This window comes from Chelmon rostratus, chromosome 17, assembly GCF_017976325.1.
Source record: "Chelmon rostratus isolate fCheRos1 chromosome 17, fCheRos1.pri, whole genome shotgun sequence".
NCBI lineage: Eukaryota > Metazoa > Chordata > Actinopteri > Chaetodontiformes > Chaetodontidae > Chelmon > Chelmon rostratus.
The window spans coordinates 864,348-887,500 of NC_055674.1; the positions used below are offsets into that span (position 1 = coordinate 864,348).

At 46.1% G+C, this 23,153-nt stretch overlaps 2 protein-coding genes across 2 annotated transcripts in view; one reads left to right on the forward strand and one right to left on the reverse strand.

Annotated features, from left to right (window-relative positions):
- Nucleotides 1–181: 181 nt before the first annotated feature.
- LOC121620699 (zinc finger protein 358-like) lies at nt 182–5,545 on the forward strand. Its single transcript, XM_041956859.1, has 2 exons — nt 182–400; nt 1,160–5,545. The coding sequence occupies exons 1-2, from the start codon at nt 208–210 to the stop codon at nt 2,215–2,217; spliced, it is 1,251 nt and encodes a 416-aa protein (XP_041812793.1). The 5' UTR covers nt 182–207; the 3' UTR covers nt 2,218–5,545.
- A 5,214-nt stretch (nt 5,546–10,759) lies between these two features.
- The window catches only part of doc2a (double C2-like domains, alpha), a 37,860-nt gene continuing 25,466 nt past the window's right edge, over nt 10,760–23,153 (reverse strand). Inside the window, exons 7-10 of the mRNA XM_041956863.1 lie at nt 16,745–16,947; nt 13,917–13,998; nt 12,233–12,329; nt 10,760–10,896 (exon numbers count right to left, since the gene is read on the reverse strand). Of these exons, the coding sequence (XP_041812797.1) occupies nt 10,760–10,896; nt 12,233–12,329; nt 13,917–13,998; nt 16,745–16,947 (519 nt within the window). The remainder of the gene's footprint in view (nt 10,897–12,232; nt 12,330–13,916; nt 13,999–16,744; nt 16,948–23,153) is intronic.

Here is a 23,153-nt window from a genome sequence, read left to right on the forward strand (position 1 = left end):
CTTAGTGAGACAAAAATGAACAAATATGTCAGAATAGTCAGAATAAGTGTTGAGATTTTTGTCGGTTTAGATTTTTTGAGAAAATACTTTTATTCTGAAAGAACGCGGGGTGTCGACGCAAGGCCGAAGAGCCGCTTCCTGTTTCGTATGTTGTTGTCTTGTTCTGTTTCCGGTGTGGATGTAGCCGCAGCTGTTTATGGTTCCAAAATGACCAAACTCCAGCTACTGAACGCCTACCTGACGGAGCGGCTGACGGTTGTGGTGAAGGAGATCCTGGACGTGGTGGAGGACACGGTGACCGAGTACCGGGAGGAGACCGCCAGGACCAAGCGGGAGAACGAGAGCCTGCGGAGGCAGCTGCGGGACATCCTGCTGCTAGAGGCCGAGACGGAGTGGCTGAGTAAGGGCCGAGCTAGTCTTGTAGCTCTGAGGCGAGCAGCGGGAGAACCGCGCTCCGAACTGCGCTGAAAAATATGCCGACTTAAACTCTCAACGCGAGTCAACGTTAAATAATGAAGAAAACTAGAATTTGGGAGTTTTTACGTGTAGTTAAGGAGCCGGTTTTAAATTCGGCACCCGTAAAATATACCGACTCGGTCGAAATTTTATGTCAAATGTGACTTTTCGTGGCCTTTTTGGCTGTTTTGCTTCCTCTTTTCCACCGAGCATCAGCTGAGGTTCCGAGAATAGAATTAACCATTGGAAGAGAGAAGAGCTGCTTCTTAGCTCATCTAACAACATGCCGAATTAATATTTTAAATGTATTGTTGCAGAATTAACACAATATATTATATGTTTATGTGCTCTATGTTTTAACTTGAAACATTGCTTTAAATTACCACATTATCCCATGGAGTCTGGCGTGATGTTAGGCAGGAGATTTCAGACTGCTGGCTCACTAACTAACTTTGATAAACTTTAATTCACGGTCCAGAAAGACTAGTTGATTAATTAATGAGACAAAAATTGTCAAATATTTTGAACTGTTACGTATTTGTGTTTTTTTGACAGACTGTTTATGTGGCCTCGCAGAATTATTTAAGAAGCTAAAAGAGACTGCACGTACTTCTCTAGAAACATTTCGGTCAAATAAACCTGTCCATGATGTTTGCTGTAAATGTTAATATGACCTTTGCTGTGTTATTCTCTGTTGTTTCAGGGTCACCAAAGCCACATCTTGGTTTTGCTGCTCCTGAGCAGCAGCCCTGTGATCCAGAGCTGAGGCCCCGCTCAGAGGAGCCAGACTCCACCCTGAACCAGCCCAGACAGCCACCAGCTAACGCAGCCAGGCCGACACACGAGCAGGTGGTGGCCGTGCAGTTACTGTCGGTCCAGAGCGACACGTCCCCGCCGCCGGCTGTCCTGCCCGGGGACAAGAAGCCTGCTGATTCCTGGGAGCTGGTGCTGAAGTCTGACCATCAGCAGGAGGCGTTTGGGAAAGCTTCACCTCTTCCATGTCACTCCTCCCTGAGTCCTCCGTCCGCCTCGGTCCCTAAAATCCACATTGAAGTTCCTGCACTCAGAGAAGAGCCCCAGAACCCGGCTCCTGCTCTGATCAAAACTGAGCCTGAGGAATACAAAGTGACTGAGCCTGAAGGCCCCTCAGACTCTGCGGCAGCAGCTGCACACACTCCCCCCACACAGGACCAGCTCAGACACAGAACAGATGCAGACCGGACGGAGGTGGTTCGAGCAGAGCGTCACGAAGCTCACGGCCACAAGAAGTCCTCTCAGGAGAAGGTAACGGTCACAGCCAATGATGTGACGGCAGCCGGTTACATCCCCGAGCTCGTCCATCGCTGCCACCGCTGCGGCGAGGCGTTCGGCCAGGCCAGCAGCCTCCGCCTCCACCTGGAGCAGAAAAGAAAGACCTACGCCTGCGAGTGGTGCTGCAAGTCCTTCGCGCAGTCGGCGGACCTGAGGCGCCACCTGCGCACGCACACGGGCGAGCGGCCGCACCGCTGCACCTTCTGCTCCAAGAGCTTCAGCCAGAGAGGAAACCTGCGGCGACACCTGCGCATCCACACGGGGGAGCGTCCGTACAGCTGCCCGCACTGCTGCCGCACCTTCAGCGACGGAGACACCATGAAGAAACACAAGCGCACGCATTCGGGAGAGAAACCGTACCGCTGCATCGGCTGCTCCAAGACCTTCACCAGCGCCAGCGGCCTGCAGATACACTTAAAGAAGGACATGTGCTTCGTGGCCAACGCCTGATTGGTCGGTTCAGGGGCGTGTGACGTCCACACGAAGACTCGTCACGCAGCACGAAAGCTCGTTTTAGCGAAGGAGTGTGAGCGCCACAAGCCGGGAGGCTGCAGATCCAAACAGCACATATATAATGATATATGTAGTGTCTCATCGGTGTGACAGTCTTCACACGCCAAGTCGTTACGTCGTTAAGCAAAAAACTGGAAAATACCACAAAGTAAAAATACTTCGTGACTCGTCCTGCAGTCAAAGTTAAAGTACACGATTATTTTCATATCAGATACTCTTCAGCTGCCAGCAGTGGGCTGTTGCAGAACGCCTCAGATGTTATTGTGTTGATGATTTCTGATTCGTCAAAAGGTTTAATGTTCCAGGTTAACGAAGCTGCTGGAGTTAAAGTGAGCTGCTTCATGTTCTGTTGGGTCGTTTAATATTTATCATCTGATCACATTCTGTATGTCAGATCTTCATCGATAACCGTCAGGTAGTTGTGGTGGAGTAGAAGTATAAAGTAGCAGAATATTGAAATACTCAGTCTCAGTATTGTACATTGTATTTGAGTACAGTACTTGTGTAAATGTACTTAGTTACTGTTCATCCAGTAAACTCTTTAAACTGTGAGGAAGCTGCTCTGTTTACTGTCAGAGGAAGAAGAAGAAGAGCAGCAGAAACTTCATCAGCAGTTGTTGAGTAATTAAACACGACTGTTACAGCAGAAAATCCACGAGAGGGAAACCAACAGATCAAAGAGGTCAGCAGATTACTGAACTGATTCATTCAGAGCAGAACGTTAAAATGTCTGCTTCAGTCAACATGTTCCTCAGCTGTTTCTCAACATGTTCCTCAACATGTTCCTCAGCTGTTCCTCAACATGTTCCTCAACATGTTCCTCAGCTGTTTCTCAACATGTTCCTCAACATGTTCCTCAACATGTTCCTCAGCTGTTTCTCAACATGTTTCTCAACATGTTTCTCAACATGTTCCTCAACATGTTCCTCAACCTGAGCAGACGTCAGTAGATGACGTGGCGATCAGACTGGTGTCACGTGATCGTTTGGTGTGTGAAGACGTGACGTGTTTACAACCTGCTGACGTGCGATGTGACGTGGCTGCGTTTTAAAAACTGACTTTGAGCTTGTGAGGACGAGTCCAGGAGGACTCCGTCACGCTCTGCCGTCCTCCAGCTGGACGTCTTTCATTCACTTTGACTCTCCTGAACGGGACGGGATGCAGTTCACAGGCAGCTACACACTGACTTCATCCCGGCCTTCGTGTTCGTTCATTTATTTATTTGACCTCTGAAGCGGACGTGTGGACGCTGGAGAGACGGCCAGCGGCCGAGTCTCCTGCTTCAGCGTCTTCACCCTGAAAGGAGACAAAAGCTCAGCGTGTGAAGGCGAGGAGGCGTCGTCTTCATCCACAGTTCTCTGTCGGAGTCCTCAGAACCAGGACCCAGAGCAGGGTCAGCTGCAGCAGGTCGAAGCTCTCAGTGCTGTCAATGTGCGATCAATACAGTCAGCTGATCCGTGACATCGTTACATCCTCGCCTCAGCTGGCGGAGCGTCGCTGTGTCGATCAGACTCATCGATGCTCGCAGACACACAAACTTCTTCATCATTGAAAATAACACGACGCACGATTATCACGAGGTCCATTTAGCAGCAGGCCGGAGCTTTCAGTCAAATAACACAGTCCTCCTCAGCAGCCAGTTAATGTTAACACAAGTCCGTTCAGTGCTCAGACAGTAAATCTAAAGTCACAGTTCAGTGACACCTGAGCACCTTCACCTGCACAGGAAGGTCATGTGATGCGATTGAAAGCTCCACAACAGCTACTAAAAGGACCTCATGGTCGAGTTTGTTTGGTTTCCAAGATTCCCAGAATGAACTTGGACTCCACGTTTATCAGAGAATGTGTCAGATTGGCTGCAGCGACACGTTCACCTGGTCTCACCTGGTCTCACCTGGTCTCACCTGGTCTCACCTGGTCTCACCTGGTCCTAACAAAGTAACTCAGTCGAGGTAGAAAACAATAACAGATGAGGTCACTTCCTGTCCAGAGGCCTGTTTCAGAAAGCAGCTTTAAGGCTCCGACTGTAACCCTGAACCTGATCAACCCTGAGAGCTCAACACGATGGATCACCATGACGACGGTAATTAAAGAGCCTTCGTTTTGATTCAGGGAGCCAGAAATAAGAGTTCATAGCAGCACAGACGTGGAGTCAGTGAGTCCAGCATCACGATGAGTTTCATCTGTCAGCTGACTCGTTAGCTGTAACATGTCTGTTTTCCTTTTGAATCAACGTTTAATGACGTGAAATCTCAGCTGAAACGTTCAGACTTCATATGTTCAGCCTGTTTTCAAAAAGTCACTTTGAGCCCTTCCTCAGCTGCACCATCATCATCATCATCGTCATCCTCACTCACACCATGATTTGATTGGTCAGTGCGATGTGAGGACGGCAGTGACGGACAGGTCCGCAGTCTGTCTCCGTCCTCACGCCGACCATGTGACAGATCTAACGGAGGTGGGGATGAAACGATGTCGGTCAGCTGCTTCAGGTGAGGCCTGTTACCGCGGCGAGTGAGCCGCTGACCCAGACGTTCCCTCATCTCAGGTGAACAAAGAGTTTCCACGAAGCTGCTTGGTGAAACGGAGCCCAGGTGACAGGTGTGTGTGTCGACGGAACGACGACGCTGCTGCTTCGCTGCAGGCTGGCTGCTGCAATACTGACAACAGAGAAATCTATTATTTATTTTCTTTTTGTATCAGTGTTACGAGGCTTCAGATGTGTCCGATCTCACGTCTGGAAATGTTCTCGCTGTTGGGGGGGCTGGCGGCGAAGCGCGCTTCATGCCGCGGGGCCAGACGACAGATTAGTGACGGTTCACGCAGCAAACATGGTGTCGCTGTTAGACTTTAGCGGATCCTCGTCTGTATGATCATCAGTGTTTTCTCTTCATGTGAAACTTTTGGATTTTTTAGGAAAATAAATATTCAGTGAAAGCGAATCAGAAATGTTTGATTGTGAAGTCACACGGTGCAAAATCTCAACATTTAGATTCAGAACAAACAGATTCTAGAAGCTGCTCATAGTTTCAGCTGGTGGAGTTTAGTAAAGTACAAGTACGTCAGATTTGTACTCGAGTAACGGTGTGTAGTTACGCTGCATCATGCTGCTCGTCTGTCTGTGGTCGGAGTGTTTTGACTGACCCACAGTCAGATCTGCTCTGTCTCAGTTTACAGGCAGGACTTCACGGTATTGATTGTTCACTTCCTGTTTCACGAGGCGTTCAGTGACCTCAGAGGCCTGTTTGATGATGCACAGTCTGAACAATACATCACAACAATCACTACAATAATCAATATATCACCAAAGATCAGCAGCTTCCTGTTCACTCTGATTACACACTGGTTAAAACATCGATTAAATCAATCAAACTGTGTTTCCTGAAGTGTTCCTGAGTCCAGGTATAATCTCTTTATCCAGTCATGTGTTCACAAAGTGTTGAACCTCGCTCCTTTTCAGATGAAGTTTTTAAAATATGACGTATTACTATAAAATAAACTGAAGTAATTCATAGTAGCTCCACATTGACCAGTTTAGCCACATTAAAGTAAAACACTGACAGCAGCTGTTCTGCATAACGAGTACTTTTACTGTGATACTTGAAGCGCATTCTGTTGCAAGAAATTCTGTACTTTTACTTTGAATACATGACTTTTACTTTCAATGGAGTATTTTTATAGTTTAGTACTGCAGTACTTTAACTGAACTGATCTGAATACTTCTTCCTCCAATGCAGTAGTACAGTAGTATTAAAAGTGTGATTTTAATTAAAAATCTTGCACATCTTCATCTATGATAATCCAGATAACTGATAAATACTCAGCGTCAGTCTGCCTGTGTTGTGAAGTTGCTGTTGTGGTCCTCTGCTTCGCCTGTAGGGGGCAGTAGAGAATAATTCACCTGACGAGCATCACTCTTCTGTGTTGCATTCCAAATTTATTCTTGCATCGTACATAAAACACCTGATAGAAATATAAGAACAACTGTAAAGCACGAGATCAGTGTAAACAACAGTTCAACAATATCGTATAGAAAGCCACATTCATACATTCAGTCGTGCATAAAAGATGAACAATAACACTGTAAACAAGAATCTGAACAGGTGGCGCACCTGAACGCTTCATCATGTCTCACTTCAACACGTTGAGTTAGAAAACAGGCAGGGGGAGTATAGAGATATAAAGAAGTATATCAAGATATTGCATCATGCAACAACAAGGAAGAACCACTTGTATTGATATCATCATCATCATCATCATGGCAACAATAAGATGCAGTTTGTTTTTTCACAGTTGTATTAACGAGTGCAATAGAAATGTGATCCGTGCGTTAATATCAGGGCAGTGATGTGAAGGAAATTCAGATTCTTTGATCATGAGTGTTTGAAACATGACGCACTGATGTTCCAGATGTTTGCTAAACCCCCCTCCCCCCAAAAAACGAACCATAGCTTAGCAACATCAACTGCACCATGCAGTGTGGGGGGATATGTTTATATGAGTGAAAAGGATGCATCAGTTAGCATTAGTGTGCTAGCTTCACAGTAGTAACCGAGGGTTATGTAGCTCACTGGAGGAGCACTCGGCGAGCGCGAACAGTCCACTGAAATCACCTGTGAGACCACCTGAACGTCTGAAACCGCATCATCTCACCTCTGCGTTCGTTATGTACTTCTAGGTTATTGCTTATTCTTGATGCGTACAGTTAAACATTTGTCCTGATCACTGGGACATGGAGTCATTGTATTTGTGTTGTCACCACTGAACTCACACTTGCTGGATTTTAATGGTCTTTATTCCACCAAGGCCAAATGTTCTTTGTTGGAACGTTAACGAAGGTGAAAAATAACGTCGGATCAAAACTCAACGCTTCTTCGCTGGCCCACGCTACACCTTTCCACCAAGTTTCATGAAAACTGGGTAGTAATAGTAGACAGTAGTGTCTCCGTAATCATGCTAACAAACAAACAAGCTCCAACATAACCTCGGTGAAGGTAATCACATTACTATGTGGGGTTACAGATTACGTTAAAAAATCCCTCCATGTTAATCGCTAGTTCACTGCTAGCATGTCCATTGTGTTTTAGCCGGGCCTGAATGCTATCACAGTTTAAGTTGAGCGGTTAGCCTCACCCTAAACGTGAATACAAGCTTTGAAAATATGTGACATGAACAGTTGTGTAGGCTAATCAGCTACGAGGTCAGTCTGAGTCTGAGTCAGTCTAGATTTATCTTTACGGTACCATAAAACTATACAGCAGGTGACCATCTGATACCAGAACAATGGATCATCAGCTGGCCATGACTTTTTACCATGGGAACTGTTAGCTTTAGCTTCAATCTGTTAGCATAATATCATGACTTGGGATCTAGTCATCATCAGCCATCAAGTCCAATATCTTGCAAGAGTGATGTTTTAAAAGGCGTCTGCTGGAAACACAAAGTCAAAGACATGGAGCTAAGGTTCACTTAAGCTAGCTAGCGACAGCTGGTAAATCTGCTAGTGACAGTTGTCAATTTAGCTGATAAAAGGTGGTCGCTGGCTAGAAATGAAAGCTGAATTAAGTTTCAAATATGAATGTGAATTTTAATGGTCTGCCGTGGTTGTGAACTGAAAGAGCAGCAGGAGTGACAGATGAAGCAACAGTAGCTCAGCGAGTTGGGCTATATGAGGATATTTGTTAGCATGGAGAATCCTGTGAAACAGTATTTAAATCAGTGGAAATTATACCGTCACTGTTAGCACCTTTGAGGACCAGCTGACCCTCCATCTACTCCAACAGATGAATCCCTGGAACATTTCACTACCTTTGAAATACTTCATACAAAGAAATCAAACAAGGTGGAAAAGTTGCAGGAATGAATAAAATTACACCTCCTGCAGCTTTTCATGACTACTTTTCTGCAGCTGTCAGTGTTGCCAGATTAAGCCATGAACCCACCCAGCCATCATGTTGCCTGATAAAACTGCTGTGTTTTGTCATCTTGGCCAATAAAAGGTGATCAGAAATAGGATGTTTGCACATGACGTCATGTTCCTCCACACAACGCTTATGTTTCATGTTGTTTTCAGAGCTCAAACTGATCAAACCAAGAAACCAGGAGGAGTTTTCATTGAGTACCGGAAGTTATTATTCAGTTTCACAGAAGGCAGGTGAACGTGAATAATGTACCCTGTCTCGTTTTGCAGTGATCCACGTCTTTAGCCGTGTGTCACCGGACCTTTGCGAGTGGTTAATCTAGCAACCAACCATGATGTAATCGTCAGCCTTTGTTGCCCGGTTAATCCACAGGACAATAGAAACTACTCAGCCTCACAAAAACTACATGACAGTCGTCCCGGAGCACCTTGGCATCAAGAACCGCGAATAAAAAAGCTGTACACCTCCAGACCTTTGTATGCTTTCATTTGGTTTCCAGAGTAGAACGCCGTCTGAATAATTTCACAGTAAGAACTTTCCTCCATTGTGCTTTTCGCCTCCAGCCCTCCATCTGAATTTAATGTCACGTGACTGCAAACATCTTACGAAGGCTGAAACGTGGATCTGTTTTGGATTTGAATTCGATGTTGAAGTCCGTGCAGCTACCAGGCGCAGACTTGCTCTGGTAGCATTTTGTTAGCAGAAGTGTTGAACAATAAGAACACCATCTCGACATTTGAAGCTGTTTGCTACAGCTGATTAGCTCTCTAGCTAGCAAACATTAGCTGTGTTTCACAGATGTTCACTTGGTGAGCTCATAGGTGCGAGACAAGATGTCCATGCTTGGTTCTTACGTTCTGAATGTAAATCTAGCACACCGTGCTTTGACAGTACTGTACTTCACTGTGGCTGCGCTAATAAGGCAGATAAGAATAAGCTGATGAGAATGGACATGAGCTAGGAAGCTAATGCTGGTTTCAGTTCTAAGTCTGAGACTCCTGTTTAGAGCGGTGATGTTACTGCGTCATGCAAGCAGTGGTGAAGTATTCAGATCCTTTACTTGAGTACTAATACCACAGTGTGAAAATACTCTGTTACAATTACAAGTCCTGCATTAACAATGTAAAAGTACGTAAGTATAATCAGTAAAATGTACTTCAGCTATTAAAGTAAAAGTATTGAGTGCAGTAAAACGTCCCTGTGACTGTTCTCCTGTTCTCCTGTTCTCTCTGATCTCATCAGATTACTGTCACTCAGTCGTTCATGTCAAAGCAGGATTTTACTGTTGGAGCTGGTTGAGCTTCATTTGAACTAATGATTCTTTTCATTCTGGATCAATCAGCTGATTATTTCCTCCATTAATCGATCGATCGTTCGGTTTGGAAACATTGTGAAAATAGTGAGAAATGTGGTGACGATGAGGCCAAAGTGACGCCTTCAGCTCATGATTAGAATAATTAAAAGGTCAAAATAGTTGCGAATTAATTTTTTGTCAATCAAATAATTGATTAATTGACTAATCGTTTCAGCTGTACTTGTATAAAGTGTTGGCTCATTTAATCTGTACCAAAACATCTTCATCATCATCCACCATGTTTTTTTTAAGTATTTTAAGTGGCCTGAAAAGACGCAAGTACCATAAATTTGTACTTGCGTCAAGTACTTGAGTAAATGTACTTAGTTACATTCCACCACTGCATGCAAGCACATTTAAAATGAAAAGATGTGGTTTGTGTCGTCACAGAGATCAGATCTGATTTTCTGAAAGATAAATCATTTACAGGGTTTATGAAACTTGGCACCATCTGAGTCCTCAAAAACTCAGAATCCGACAATCTGGCTGAAGAAATGTTCCATCCAGGCAGCCAGAAACGACACCAGAACAAACACGAGAAGTACGAACATGGTATTTGTACTCGGCCGCACCAAAACAGCAAAGAGACGAGTCGTTTCCGGCTGTCACCTTCATCGTGGAGGGAGTTTAATCTCTTCATCCAGATGGATCAGCAGTAAGTGAACCACCTCCGAGTGCTGCTGTGAACAGAGCAGATGCTGAACTCTGTGACACACCGAGGTCTGACCGAGGGGGAGTCGTCTGTCGGCGAGGTAAACATGCAGACGGGCGGCGTCGTGACACCAACAACGTAACATTTACATTGGTTGCAGGACGTGTGATAGAAAACAAACATGTCTGCCCGAGCAGACACAAACATGCAGTTCAAGGTCAGCCGCGGGTCCAGTTCAGTCCCTCATCGGTCGGAGTCGGTCTAACCCTGCTGGGGATGTCACCGGGGGCTCGGGGCAGGTGGGATGTTGACGGTGCTGATGGAGCCAACAAACTTCCTCTGGATGATCATTAATGAAGGCACGCCACCATGCTGCTCCGGCTCCGCCCTGCTCTCCAACCATCATGGCGGCTCGTATTATTTTACATTTTCCCTCTCGGTTTGTGCTCCCGTGGTGAAGTTGCTCCAGTCGTCCCGAAAAGTAACCAGAGGATGATGTAACCGTGTGATCCCCGACAGCCGCCGTCTGCACGCCGAGCGAGCTGCGGGGGTTTAGTCGTGGCTGAGGGTCCGCGGCAGCTCGTTGGTCAGGACGTGCCACCGCTCCACCCTCCGGCCCTTGTTCTTCAGGCAGTCCATCCAGTGACGGAGGGCGTCGCCCTGGGAGTGACAGCTCAGGCAGACGCCACCTGACAGGAAGTCACAGTGTAAGTCTGACCTCCTGCGTCATTTCATGTCATGTGATCACTCGCTGCTTTCATCACTTTCTAATCACACTGCAGGAGTAACCTTTACCTTTGAATTCAAAAGGATTTAAAGAAATCACCTGCAGCCATTTGGAGATAATCAGAGTAAGAGCTCACACACACACACGTGCACAGGCACACACACACACATGCACACACACACACACGCGCACACGCACACACGCACATGCACACGTGCACACACACACGCACACACACGCGCATACACACACACACGCATGCACACACATGCACACACACACACACGCATGCACATGCACACGTGCACACACACGCACACACACACACATGCACACGCACACACACACACGTGCACACACACGCACGCACACACACACGCATGCACACCAACACACACACACACATGCACACGCACACACACATACACATAAACACGCATGCACACACACACGCACACACAGGCACACACCCACACACACACGCACACACAGGCACACGCACACACACACACACACACATACACACACACACACATAAACACGCACACACACACACACACAGGCACACACACACACGCACACACACACACACACACACGCATGCACACCAACACACACACGCATGCACACACACACATACACACACTCACGCACACACACATAAACACGCACACACACACGCACGCACACACGCACACACACACAGCAGTGTTTTTGACATCAGTTGCTTCTCTGTCTCATGAATGGATGAATCTTCTTAAAGAGTCCTCCACCTATTGATCATCCCACCTGAACTCCTCAACCCTAACCAACACTGACTCGAGTGACATCACATGAGGACATTTGTTGTCCCTCTGGAGACACTCCTTTTTGCTTTCTGCTTCTTTTAAATTTCAGAGGACATGAAGGGACCCCTTAACGTCTGTCCTTTAAGCTGCTGCCCGGAGCGATGTTTGATGTCCTGCTTGTTTGTTGTGGTGTTATTAAGCTGTCTCGCTCTGTGCTTCCATATTTATAATATGTAATAATGTAGGAAACAGCCTAATTATCAAAACCAGAGGAGGAAACGGAGCCGGCCCGTAGAACAGATGGCACGAGTGATAATATTGCATTAATGAAATAAACAGTTCTGCCGACGCTAACGAGCAGCTTGTGTTACATTCATTAATATTTACATGTGCGACATTTTCTCACAGCTGAACCGGAGGATGATCCTGTCAGACGTGTTCCGCTCGCTTCCTCAGGTGATCTGACAAAAAGCGGTTTGTGGACCGAGGAAGGAGCCGTCGGCGTCTCACCTATGAAGTCGTTGGAGCGTCCCAGGTCGTAGTCCCACACCGTCACCTCCAGCGTCTTGTTGGTCAGCTCCGACAGGGAGATCTCATAGAAGAACTCCTGCAGTGATCACACACGCATGCAGGGATCCAGATTTAAATTCAGAACCCAGGTCTACGAGGTCCACGTTAGAAACAAGAAACTGCACTGGCTGCTGACGGCCTGCGTCATGCTGTGTTGTCTCGGTTTTATTTGGAGGATATTGAAGTAGAAGTCTGGTGATTATCTATGTTTTTCCTCATGACTCAAAGCAGCGGTGGATGCTAACTGTTAGCAGTTCTGTGTAGAGACAGGAAGTCAGACAGTGTGAGAGACAGACCAACATGTTGTTGGTCTGAGTCTGGACATGTCATGAGCTTTTTCATGTGTTTGTGTCAGTAGACGCAGTCTGACGTTAGCTTTGTGTCAAAGGCTTCGTGCAGGAAGTCTTTGAACTGGATCACATTAGCTTCTGCTTCCCTCAGGTAACTTCCTGTCTGTGTCTCAGTCTCTAAATTAAAGCGTGAGTAACATGATCCGGAGGAAACCTGAAACCGCCGACACATTTTCTCTTAATTATTTCATTTCTTATAAAGCTGCTCTTTGGTGTGAAATCACTGAATAGACACAAAAAGGACAAAATAATATTGAAGGCTGTTTTCCTGTTTAGAGGAAGATTTAGTCGAGAAAACTGAAAATCTTCTGATCTGATGTGGATCTGATATGGATCTGATGTGGATCTGATGTGGGTCTGATGTGGGTCTGATGTGGATTGATGTGGATCTGATGTGGATCCTGTGTGTATCCTGTGTTGATCTGATGTGGATCTGGTGTGGATCTGATGTGGATCTGGTGTGGATCTGATGCGAATCTGGTATGGGTCTGATGAGGATCTGATGTAGATCTGGTGTGGATCTGTTGAGGATCTGATGTGGATCTGGTGTGGATCTGATGTAGATCTGGTGTGGATCTGTTGAAGATCTGATATGGATCTGATGTAGATCTGGTGTGGATCTGTTGAGGATCTGATGTAGATCTGGTGTGGATCTGTTGAAGATCTGGTGTGGATCTGTTGAGGATCTGATGTAGATCTGGTGTGGATCTGTTGAGGATCTGATGTGGATCTGATGTGGATCTGATGAGGATCTGGTGTGGATCTGATATGGATCTGATGTGGATCTGGTGTGGATCTGTTGAGGATCTGATGTAGATCTGGTGTGGATCTGTTGAAGATCTGTTGTGGATCTGGTGTGGATCTGGTGTGGATCTGATGTGGATCTGATGAGGATCTGGTGTGGATCTGATATGGATCTGATGTGGATCTGGTGTGGATCTGTTGAGGATCTGATGTAGATCTGGTGTGGATCTGATGTGGATCTGATGAGGATCTGGTGTGGATCTGATGAGGATCTGATGTGGATCTGGTGTGGATCTGATGTGGATCTGATGTGGATCTGATGAGGATCTGGTGTGGATCTGATATGGATCTGATGTGGATCTGGTGTGGATCTGTTGAGGATCTGATGTAGATCTGGTGTGGATCTGATGTGGATCTGATGAGGATCTGGTGTGGATCTGATGAGGATCTGATGTGGATCTGGTGTGGAGCTCAGGGTTGGTGGTGGACCTGCTCTGGCAGCCTGAGGGCGAGCAGCTGGGGGTTCTCACCTCGTTGAATTCAGGGTTGAGGGTCTTCTTCATCACCGCTGTTTTGTGCTTGGACTTCTTCTCGATGTCGGGCTTCAGGTATCTGACAGCAGAGGCAGAAAAGAGGAAACATCAGCTTGATTAAAGACGACAGCAGGCTGAGAAGCACCTCTGGCCACACCCACCAGTGATGTCACAGCGCACTGGAGTACACCTGTACATCACTGCAGCAAGGTGAGTTAAACCACTGCGGGTCAGCAAAGACAAGATGTTCAGCAGTGGAAGAAGTATTCAGAGACGTCACTTCAGTAAAAGTACTAATACCACACTGTAAGAATACTCCACCACAAATAAAAGTCCTGTGTTGAATCATAAAAAAGTAAAAGTACTGATGTAGCAGTAAAATGTTCCCTGTCAGTTAGCTGCAGTAATGTGAATGAGCTCACACACACACACACACACACACACACGCTCACACACACACACACACACGCTCGCTCACACACACACTCGCTCACACACACTCGCTCACACACACACACACACACACACACTCACACACTCGCTCACACACACACTCGCTCACACACACACACACACACACACTCTACAGGCTACACCTACATGCTGTGGGTTCATGTGAGGGGGGGCCAGCTCTGCAGGCACAGGTCTTTATCTCTGACGAATGAATAAATGAAGAATCACCCGGGCCCCCTACAAGGCCCGAGAGATTAATCTGAGGGGATTTATGTGATCCTCTCACTGACAAACAAAGAGCCTCAAATCCTCGAGCGAGTGTTTCCTCCTGACGGAGCGAAGGCTGCTCACACTGCCTCCTTTCCTCGCTGATTATCCCTCCAGCTGTGACACATCTGCTGCTGCTTTGACAACAACCGCGTCGTTGATTAGCAACATAATAAGATGCAAAACTCCAGCTTTTATCTGACTCAGCGCCGAAGGTCGGTTTCATTCAACACGAGGAGGAGTTCAGGTTTGGCATCGACGCTGTGATGAGGATGAGGAGGTTATTATCTTCACAGCAGCTGGACAGAGTTTAATGGCTGAGCCGTTACTGCTGACTCTGCTCTTCTTTATTCTCTCACCAAACAAGATTTACTCTTTTCACAGTTTTCGGTGGATCAGGTTTGAATTCGAGATGAAGAACGACCAATAACATCCGAGTAGATGTTCAGCCAATCAGGACGGAGCTGCAAGTCTGAGCTCTCAGTAACGAGCAGCTGGTTTCAAACCAGCGGTTTACTAAATGGAGTCGCACCATTAAAACTGAAGACCGTTCCAGTCATTGAGGATTGTTGTGTTTTTCTGTGAAATCTAATTTAAAGTCTCAGTTTACGTCCTCATCAGACAGCAGTGCCATCAGGTACGCCAACAAAAACCTCTTTTACTCCTCAGGCTGAAGGGTCAGATGTTAGCATGCTAACAATTAGCTCTGTCAGTTAGCTCATTCATTTAACTGACAGTAACAGTTACACCTGGCAGGGAGAAGCTATTAAATATTTAGTAAGAACAAATCTCTGCGTAAGAACTAGTTAGTGAGCTGCAACCTGTTTGAATATGTGATGATAAAACTCCACTTAGTGAACAGGGACGTTAGCATGAAGCTAAGTTTGAACTTAAGTCCACAAATCTGAACTCTTTTCCTGGTCGGACTGGAATTCATCCAGATAAACATGTAAGCAGGAAACCAGCATGAGAAAGAAAAGGTGCTGAGCCCGGGAGGAGCGAGAATGAATCTGTGCTCTTCATCCAATGATTCGTATTCTTGATTTAATGTTGTTTTTGACGTGACGTCCTCAGTCTGTGTCTCTAAGCTACAAACACTTTACATTCAGATAAATGTGGCAAAGAAAACCCACAGTCTAAACATCAACGTTTATCTTCCAACAGGATTGAAGTCTTATGTTTTAAACACATTCATCATCAGACTGGCCTCCTGAGAAGACCATGAACACTGAGCGAAAGGTCTTCCACAGCTGGCTGGTCCTCACATCTAATGTAAGAAAAACAACATGTGAGGAGTTTAATGTGGACTCTGAGGCAACACTTTGTCCAGACAAGAACAACCTGTGAGACCAACCTGTGGGAACAACCTGTGAGACTAAACTGCGGGAACAACCTGCGAGACCAAACTGTGGGAACAACCTGTGAGACTAAACTGTGAGACCAAACTGTGGGAACAACCTGTGAGACTAAACTGTGGGAACAACCTGTGAGACTAAACTGTGGGAACAACCTGTGAGACCAAACTGTGGGAACAACCTGTGAGACTAAACTGTGGGAACAACCTGTGGGAACAACCTGTGAGACCAAAGTGTGGGAACAACCTGTGAGACTAAACTGTGGGAACAACCTGTGAGACTAAACTGTGGGAACAACCTGTGGGAACAACCTGTGAGACCAAAGTGTGGGAACAACCTGTGAGACTAAACTGTGGGAACAACCTGTGAGACCAAACTGTGGGAACAACCTGTGAGACCAAACTGTGGGAACAACCTGTGAGACTAAACTGTGGGAACAACCTGTGGGAACAACCTGTGAGACCAAAGTGTGGGAACAACCTGTGAGACTAAACTGTGGGAACAACCTGTGGGAACAACCTGTGAGACCAAACTGTGGGAACAACCTGTGAGACTAAACTGTGGGAACAACCTGTGAGACTAAACTGTGGGAACAACCTGTGGGAACAACCTGTGAGACTTAACTGTGGGAACAACCTGTGGGAACAACCTGTGGGAACAACCTGTGAGACTTAACTGTGGGAACAACCTGTGAGACGAAACTGTGGGAACAGCCAATGTCAATGCTCACAGTGAGTTAAGAGTTCTTACATTTTGACGTAGGGGTCAGAGAATCCGTTGACATCCATGGCTGCCAGGTGGGCGCAGCGCCTCACGCCCACGCAGAGACCCCCGCTGCGACGTCCTTCACCTCCTCCCTCTGTGTCCTCGTCCAGACCGAGCGGAGGCAGAAACTGCAGCGAGAGGAGGAGGCGACCTCTCTCCTCCAGGCTGTGCAGCTGCTCGTTCTCCCACTGTGGACAGAATCGTCACATTAGTTCAGCTGAACTGGTTCATTCTGATCGGTTTGGTCTGAGGTGGTTCTAAAGCAGCCAATGACAGACAAGCTCTTCAGCCACAGTTTGACTCGATGTCTCCGTCTGCCTGTTCAACACTTTGGTCCAGACTGAATTAACTACTGGATCAACTGTCGGTTCATAATGTCCACTTGTCCATTGCAGTCCATGCCAGAATCCCTCTAAAACCAAAGATGCTAACATTAGCATGCAGCTAATATCCAGGACTGATTATGAACTCCGTTCGCTCTAACAGGAAGATCAAATTGACTTATTGTGCTAATTAATTTCAGAATGTGGACGGAAAACTGCAGTCTCATGTCTTGGACCTTCAGAACCACCGATGGCAGAACAAACTCCTTAAATTCTGGAGTTAAAAGCTTTCATTACTGTGGCCACGTAGCTCCGAACGTTCCAAACATAAAACGATGAAACATCTTTAACGTCACAGCTTTGTGTTCATCTGTTTGACACGACTGTCTCTGATGCTGTCAGCTGCGCTTCACACACTTCAGATTGAAAACATGTCCCTTCCGTCACGGGACGTCATGGACACCGAACCCACATTCTGCAGGAGAAGCTTCCAGACTGAAGACAAGCTTCCTGTGGACGATGTCACTCAGCTTCATTGTGTCCACATGGTTCTCATGTCCGTTCAGATTTACAGTGTTGAAAACCTGGTGCCATGGAAACACTTTCAAACAGTGGCAGACTGTTTATAACGTGATTTCTGAGCAGCATTTACGCTGAAAATAACAATAAGTGACACGTGAAAAGCCTGTAAATAAAAGGTGTGAAAACAAAGTAAAAAAGAGTTCAAAGGCTGTAACTTTATTTAAAACGCCGCTCGGCCGGCGTGTCCACAGCTCCTGAGTGGGTGGTTTGTAGCAGCAGTCACAGAGACAATCTGCTCCTCACTGAAGATTTCACCACATTTCTCTCACAATTATTAGAAGCTTCTGAGTTTTGAGTGAACCGTCGAGCCGAGAGGCCGAGAGGAGCGGCCATGGCTGGATCATCATATCTGCCCCCAGCTTCAGCTGGTGGGAGTCGACTCTTTGAGTCCAACTTTGATCCTGGTTTCTGCTGATGAGCTGGAAATTTAATTTGATCCTAAAAAACTCCCACAAACACATCGTGTGAGCAAAAGGCAGCAGTGGAGGAAGTACTCAGATTACTTTTACTGCAGTGAAAGAACCAATACGCACTGTACAAACACAGTGAAAATGTTACTTCAGTAAAAGTATGTAAAGTACAGTATTACAGTAAAAGTATTGAGTGCAGTAAAACGTCCCTGTGACTGTTCTCCTGTTCTCCTGTTCTATCTGTTCTCCTGTTCAGCTGTTCTCCTGTTCTCTCTGATCTCATCAGATTACTGTGACTCAGTCGTTCATGTCAAAGCAGGATTTTACTGTTGGAGCTGGTTGAGCTTCATTTGAACTAATGATTCTTTTCATTCTGGATCAATCAGCTGATTATTTCCTCCATTAATCGATCGATCGTTTGGTTTTATAAACTTTTCATATATTTTGTGTGTACAAATATTATGAAGTTAAAATTATAAAGTAACTAAAGTTGTGGAGTACAGAAGTACAACGTCTCCCTCTGAAATGTTTTACAGTAGAAGAAGAAAGTATGAAAAGAAAGAACTCAAGTAAAGCACAATCAAGATAAATTAAGATAAGATAAGATAAGATAAGATAAGATAAGATAAGACCTCACAGAGAAGTCTGAGTGTCACAGGCAGCAGCAATAGCAGTGAGAGTAACAACAGAACAGAAAAATACACAATAGAAGCTGAGTATATAGTATATATATATATATATATGTACGTTTTATACAAGAACTATAAAAAATGTATAAATGAAAAATAGATTTTGCCACAAAAGAACTCTAAAATTTTGCCATGAGAAAAATGTACTGCCAACAGTTTGAGGAGAGCAGGGGGATAGATTGTAGGGGGCGGGGACAGATGGGTTTAGTCCAGTGAAGCACAGGATGTGTACTTAAGTACAGTACTCGAGTAAATGTACTTAGTTACATTCCGCCACTGGAGCGAGGACACACACCTCGTCCACAGTCTGCAAAAGTCTTCATTAAAACGTCCCCCCCTAAATTGTCCCCCAGCGGAGGGCGAGAGGATCGATAATGTAATCCTCCATCTTTCCCTCACCCTCCTCCCCCTGTGCTGAGGTTTCCAGTCTCTATTAGTCTCACTCTTCCTCCTCCTCTTCCTCTTCCTCACCACTCCTCATTACCGAAAGAGCGGCCGGCCCGACCTCCTCCTGCGTCCTCACACTCCGACCTTTCACTCCGCTTCCAAAGCTTCACTTTGAACAGGAAACGAGTTGTTTGTTTTGAGTTCAGCTGGCGTTCGGCTCCACAGCGCCCCCTCTCACCGCCCTTCACAATAAAACTGCAGCTAAAGAAAGAAAACAGGTCAGAAAATGAGCCGATCGATGGCTTCTAGTGGGAGTCAGCACAGCTTGGCAGGATTCTCTCCCGCCCACCTTTGATTGGAAGGAAAGCACTTTGCAGACGAACCCTGCATGGACGAGATTTCAGCTTAGCAACATTTACAAAGTCGACCTCCGCGGCTCAAATATAACGAGGCGTCGGTCCGGGCCCAGATAAAACCCTCCCCTGCTGCAGGAAAGGTCATCGGGCTGCAGGTTGGTGTTCAGGTGAGCGGCTGACGGACGGCCGGTTCCATCAGCGTGAGGCGTTTGAGGTCTCAGAGGTCAGAGCGCCGGTTCGGCTGACAGCTGATCTGAAACCTGCTTCCTGTTTGATGCTTTCCACAGACTGAAACCAGTGTCTGCAGACAGCTCTGCACACATACTGCACTATATACATGCTATTTTCATTTTATGCAACTTTAGACTTCTACTTTTTACTTTTTACTCCACCTCATTTATGTGACAGTTACTAGTTACTTTACAGATTCAGATTACTGATGAAAGTATAAATCAACTAATGATTTCTGATGAATGAAAGACAACAAAGGTCTTGTGACTTTAATGACGTCATTCTTCTTTTCATTGAGTGTCTAAATGTCTCACAGTGTTAGAAAACTGACTCAGAGAAGTTAACTACAACTCCCAAGGTGCATTGCAGTGACACACATCCAATCACAGAGCTTTGCTGCCTGCTTCACTTTCAGATTCTGGGTCAACGTTGGATGAATTTTGGAAACTATGGCAACGTGTTTCATTCACTGCAGTGACAAAAGCATTTTAAATCTCTCTCCGCAGCGCTGGCAGCTGAGGCTCATGGGTAATGTAGTAATTAAAGCCAAGTGAAATGATTTCTCAGAAGGTGAAATGATAAAAACTCTGTTTCTCTGAGGAGATCATTAAAAGAAAAGTTTGAAAGTGTAATTCGCTATGAGGAACAACACACCTGGAAAGAGTAGCTCCTCCCACATCACTATGACAACTGACGTGTTTTGTCGCTTAGTTTCATGAACTCCAGCAAGTCACAGCTGCAAGGCTTCAGGTGTGTATTCGATCACATGTTATTTAATTTAGTTTACAGCTACAACTGACTGAAAGTCCTCATTCATTTCAATGAAGCGGAGACATTTTCACTTCCTGTTGTGGGTGGATCTGGTCCACAAGTTCACTTGGACTGAACTTTGACCTGCAGTCATGAATCGTGAAGCTCTGTGATGTGCAGCAGTTTGAAAAAGCAGGTGAGACGGACGCCTGGGTTCTTCTTCCAGTCACCAGAGCTCATGATACACACTGAGCAGTAACAGCAGATGGTCGTGGTGATTACAAATACAGTGTAGGCTGCTGGTGAGCGCTGGCATCCAATCATAGCTGCTAAAAATAATGAGACATTTACAGATTAGACTGAAGGAGAAGCATTAATGACTTTAATCCATTTCTAGTCAGGCAAACTGCTTTTAATCCCTTTTGACCAAAGCTGTCCTCCAATCAGCAGGAAGCAGCGAGCACTCCGTCAGACTGAGCCGCTGTTTGTTTTCAGGTCTGTGTCGTACAGCCGGCTGCTCTCAGATCAGCCGCACACACAGAGGAAACACCGAAGGTGAGTCATTAAGTAAAGCTCCTGTTTGTCACCACGCCGAGGTCAATTTGCCGAAAACACCTCCGCCTCCGTCTTTGTTACAACACCTGTACGACAGCTGAGGCGAAGGCAGGCGGCTAATGAGCTCACGCCAGGTGAAACAACACAGCAAACCAGCGAGGAGCTTAGCTCCGCCCGCGTCGCGCAAATCCAAGCTAATCTTCAGAAGTGTCTAATTGGACCCTGAAGACGAGTGAAGGAATCAGCCGCCGGCCAACGAGCACAAAGACCAAACACCAGGGACAGCACACGACAGGTGATGTCGCCGCTTTGTAGCACCTGGAGGAGGCCTGTTGCCATGGAAACTCAGTTTTTGGTTCCAAAAAGAAGCAGATGACAAACAAAGGAGATGAGTATGTGTTAAAGTTTTTACCTCGAAAGACAAAAGCAGCAGCCTTCTGTTGTCAAATTCAAACCATGTGAGCCAAGACCAACATCAAGTCCACGAGTCCCAAATCAAGACCAACATCAAGACCACGAGTCCCAAATCAAGACCAACATCAAGACCACGAGTCCCAAATCAAGACCAACATCAAGACCACAAGTCCCAAATCAAGACCAAGATCAAGACCAACATCAAGACCAGCGAGTCCCAAATCAAGACCAACATCAAGACCAACATCAAGACCAACATCAAGACCAGCAAGTCCCAAATCAAGACCAACATCAAGACCACGAGTCCCAAATCAAGACCAACATCAAGACCACGAGTCCCAAATCAAGACCAACATCAAGACCAACATCAAGACCAGCGAGTCCCAAATCAAGACCAACATCAAGGCCAACATCAAGACCAGCGAGTCCCAAATCAAGACCAACATCAAGACCACGAGTCCCAAATCAAGACCAACATCAAGACCAACATCAAGACCAGCGAGTCCCAAATCAAGACCAACATCAAGACCACGAGTCCCAAATCAAGACCAACATCAAGACCAACATCAAGACCAGTGAGTCCCAAATCAAGACCAACATCAAGACCACGAGTCCCAAATCAAGACCAACATCAAGACCAGCGAGTCCCAAATCAAGACCAACATCAAGACCACGAGTCCCAAATCAAGACCAACATCAAGACCAACATCAAGACCACAAGTCCCAAATCAAGACCAACATCAAGACCAACATCAAGACCAGCGAGTCCCAAATCAAGACCAACATCAAGACCACGAGTCCCAAATCAAGACCAACATCAAGACCAACATCAAGACCAGCGAGTCCCAAATCAAGACCAACATCAAGACCACGAGTCCCAAATCAAGACCAACATCAAGACCAGCGAGTCCCAAATCAAGACCAACATCAAGACCACGAGTCCCAAATCAAGACCAACATCAAGACCACAAGTCCCAAATCAAGACCAAGATCAAGACCAACATCAAGACCAGCGAGTCCCAAATCAAGACCAACATCAAGACCAACATCAAGACCAACATCAAGACCAGCAAGTCCCAAATCAAGACCAACATCAAGACCACGAGTCCCAAATCAAGACCAACATCAAGACCACGAGTCCCAAATCAAGACCAACATCAAGACCACGAGTCCCAAATCAAGACCAACATCAAGACCAACATCAAGACCAGCGAGTCCCAAATCAAGACCAACATCAAGGCCAACATCAAGACCAGCGAGTCCCAAATCAAGACCAACATCAAGACCAACATCAAGACCAGCGAGTCCCAAATCAAGACCAACATCAAGACCACGAGTCCCAAATCAAGACCAACATCAAGACCAACATCAAGACCAGCGAGTCCCAAATCAAGACCAACATCAAGACCACGAGTCCCAAATCAAGACCAACATCAAGACCAACATCAAGACCAGCGAGTCCCAAATCAAGACCAACATCAAGACCACGAGTCCCAAATCAAGACCAACATCAAGACCAGCGAGTCCCAAATCAAGACCAACATCAAGACCACGAGTCCCAAATCAAGACCAACATCAAGACCAACATCAAGACCACAAGTCCCAAATCAAGACCAACATCAAGACCAACATCAAGACCAGCGAGTCCCAAATCAAGACCAACATCAAGACCACGAGTCCCAAATCAAGACCAACAT

Coding starts and splice junctions, on each gene's coding strand:
- LOC121620699 (XM_041956859.1), top strand. CDS start 208: ATGACCAAACTCCAGCTACTGAACGCCTACCTGACGGAGCGGCTGACG. Junction 401..1,159: donor GGCCGAGACGGAGTGGCTGA/GTAAGGGCCGAG, acceptor CTGTTGTTTCAG/GGTCACCAAAGCCACATCTT.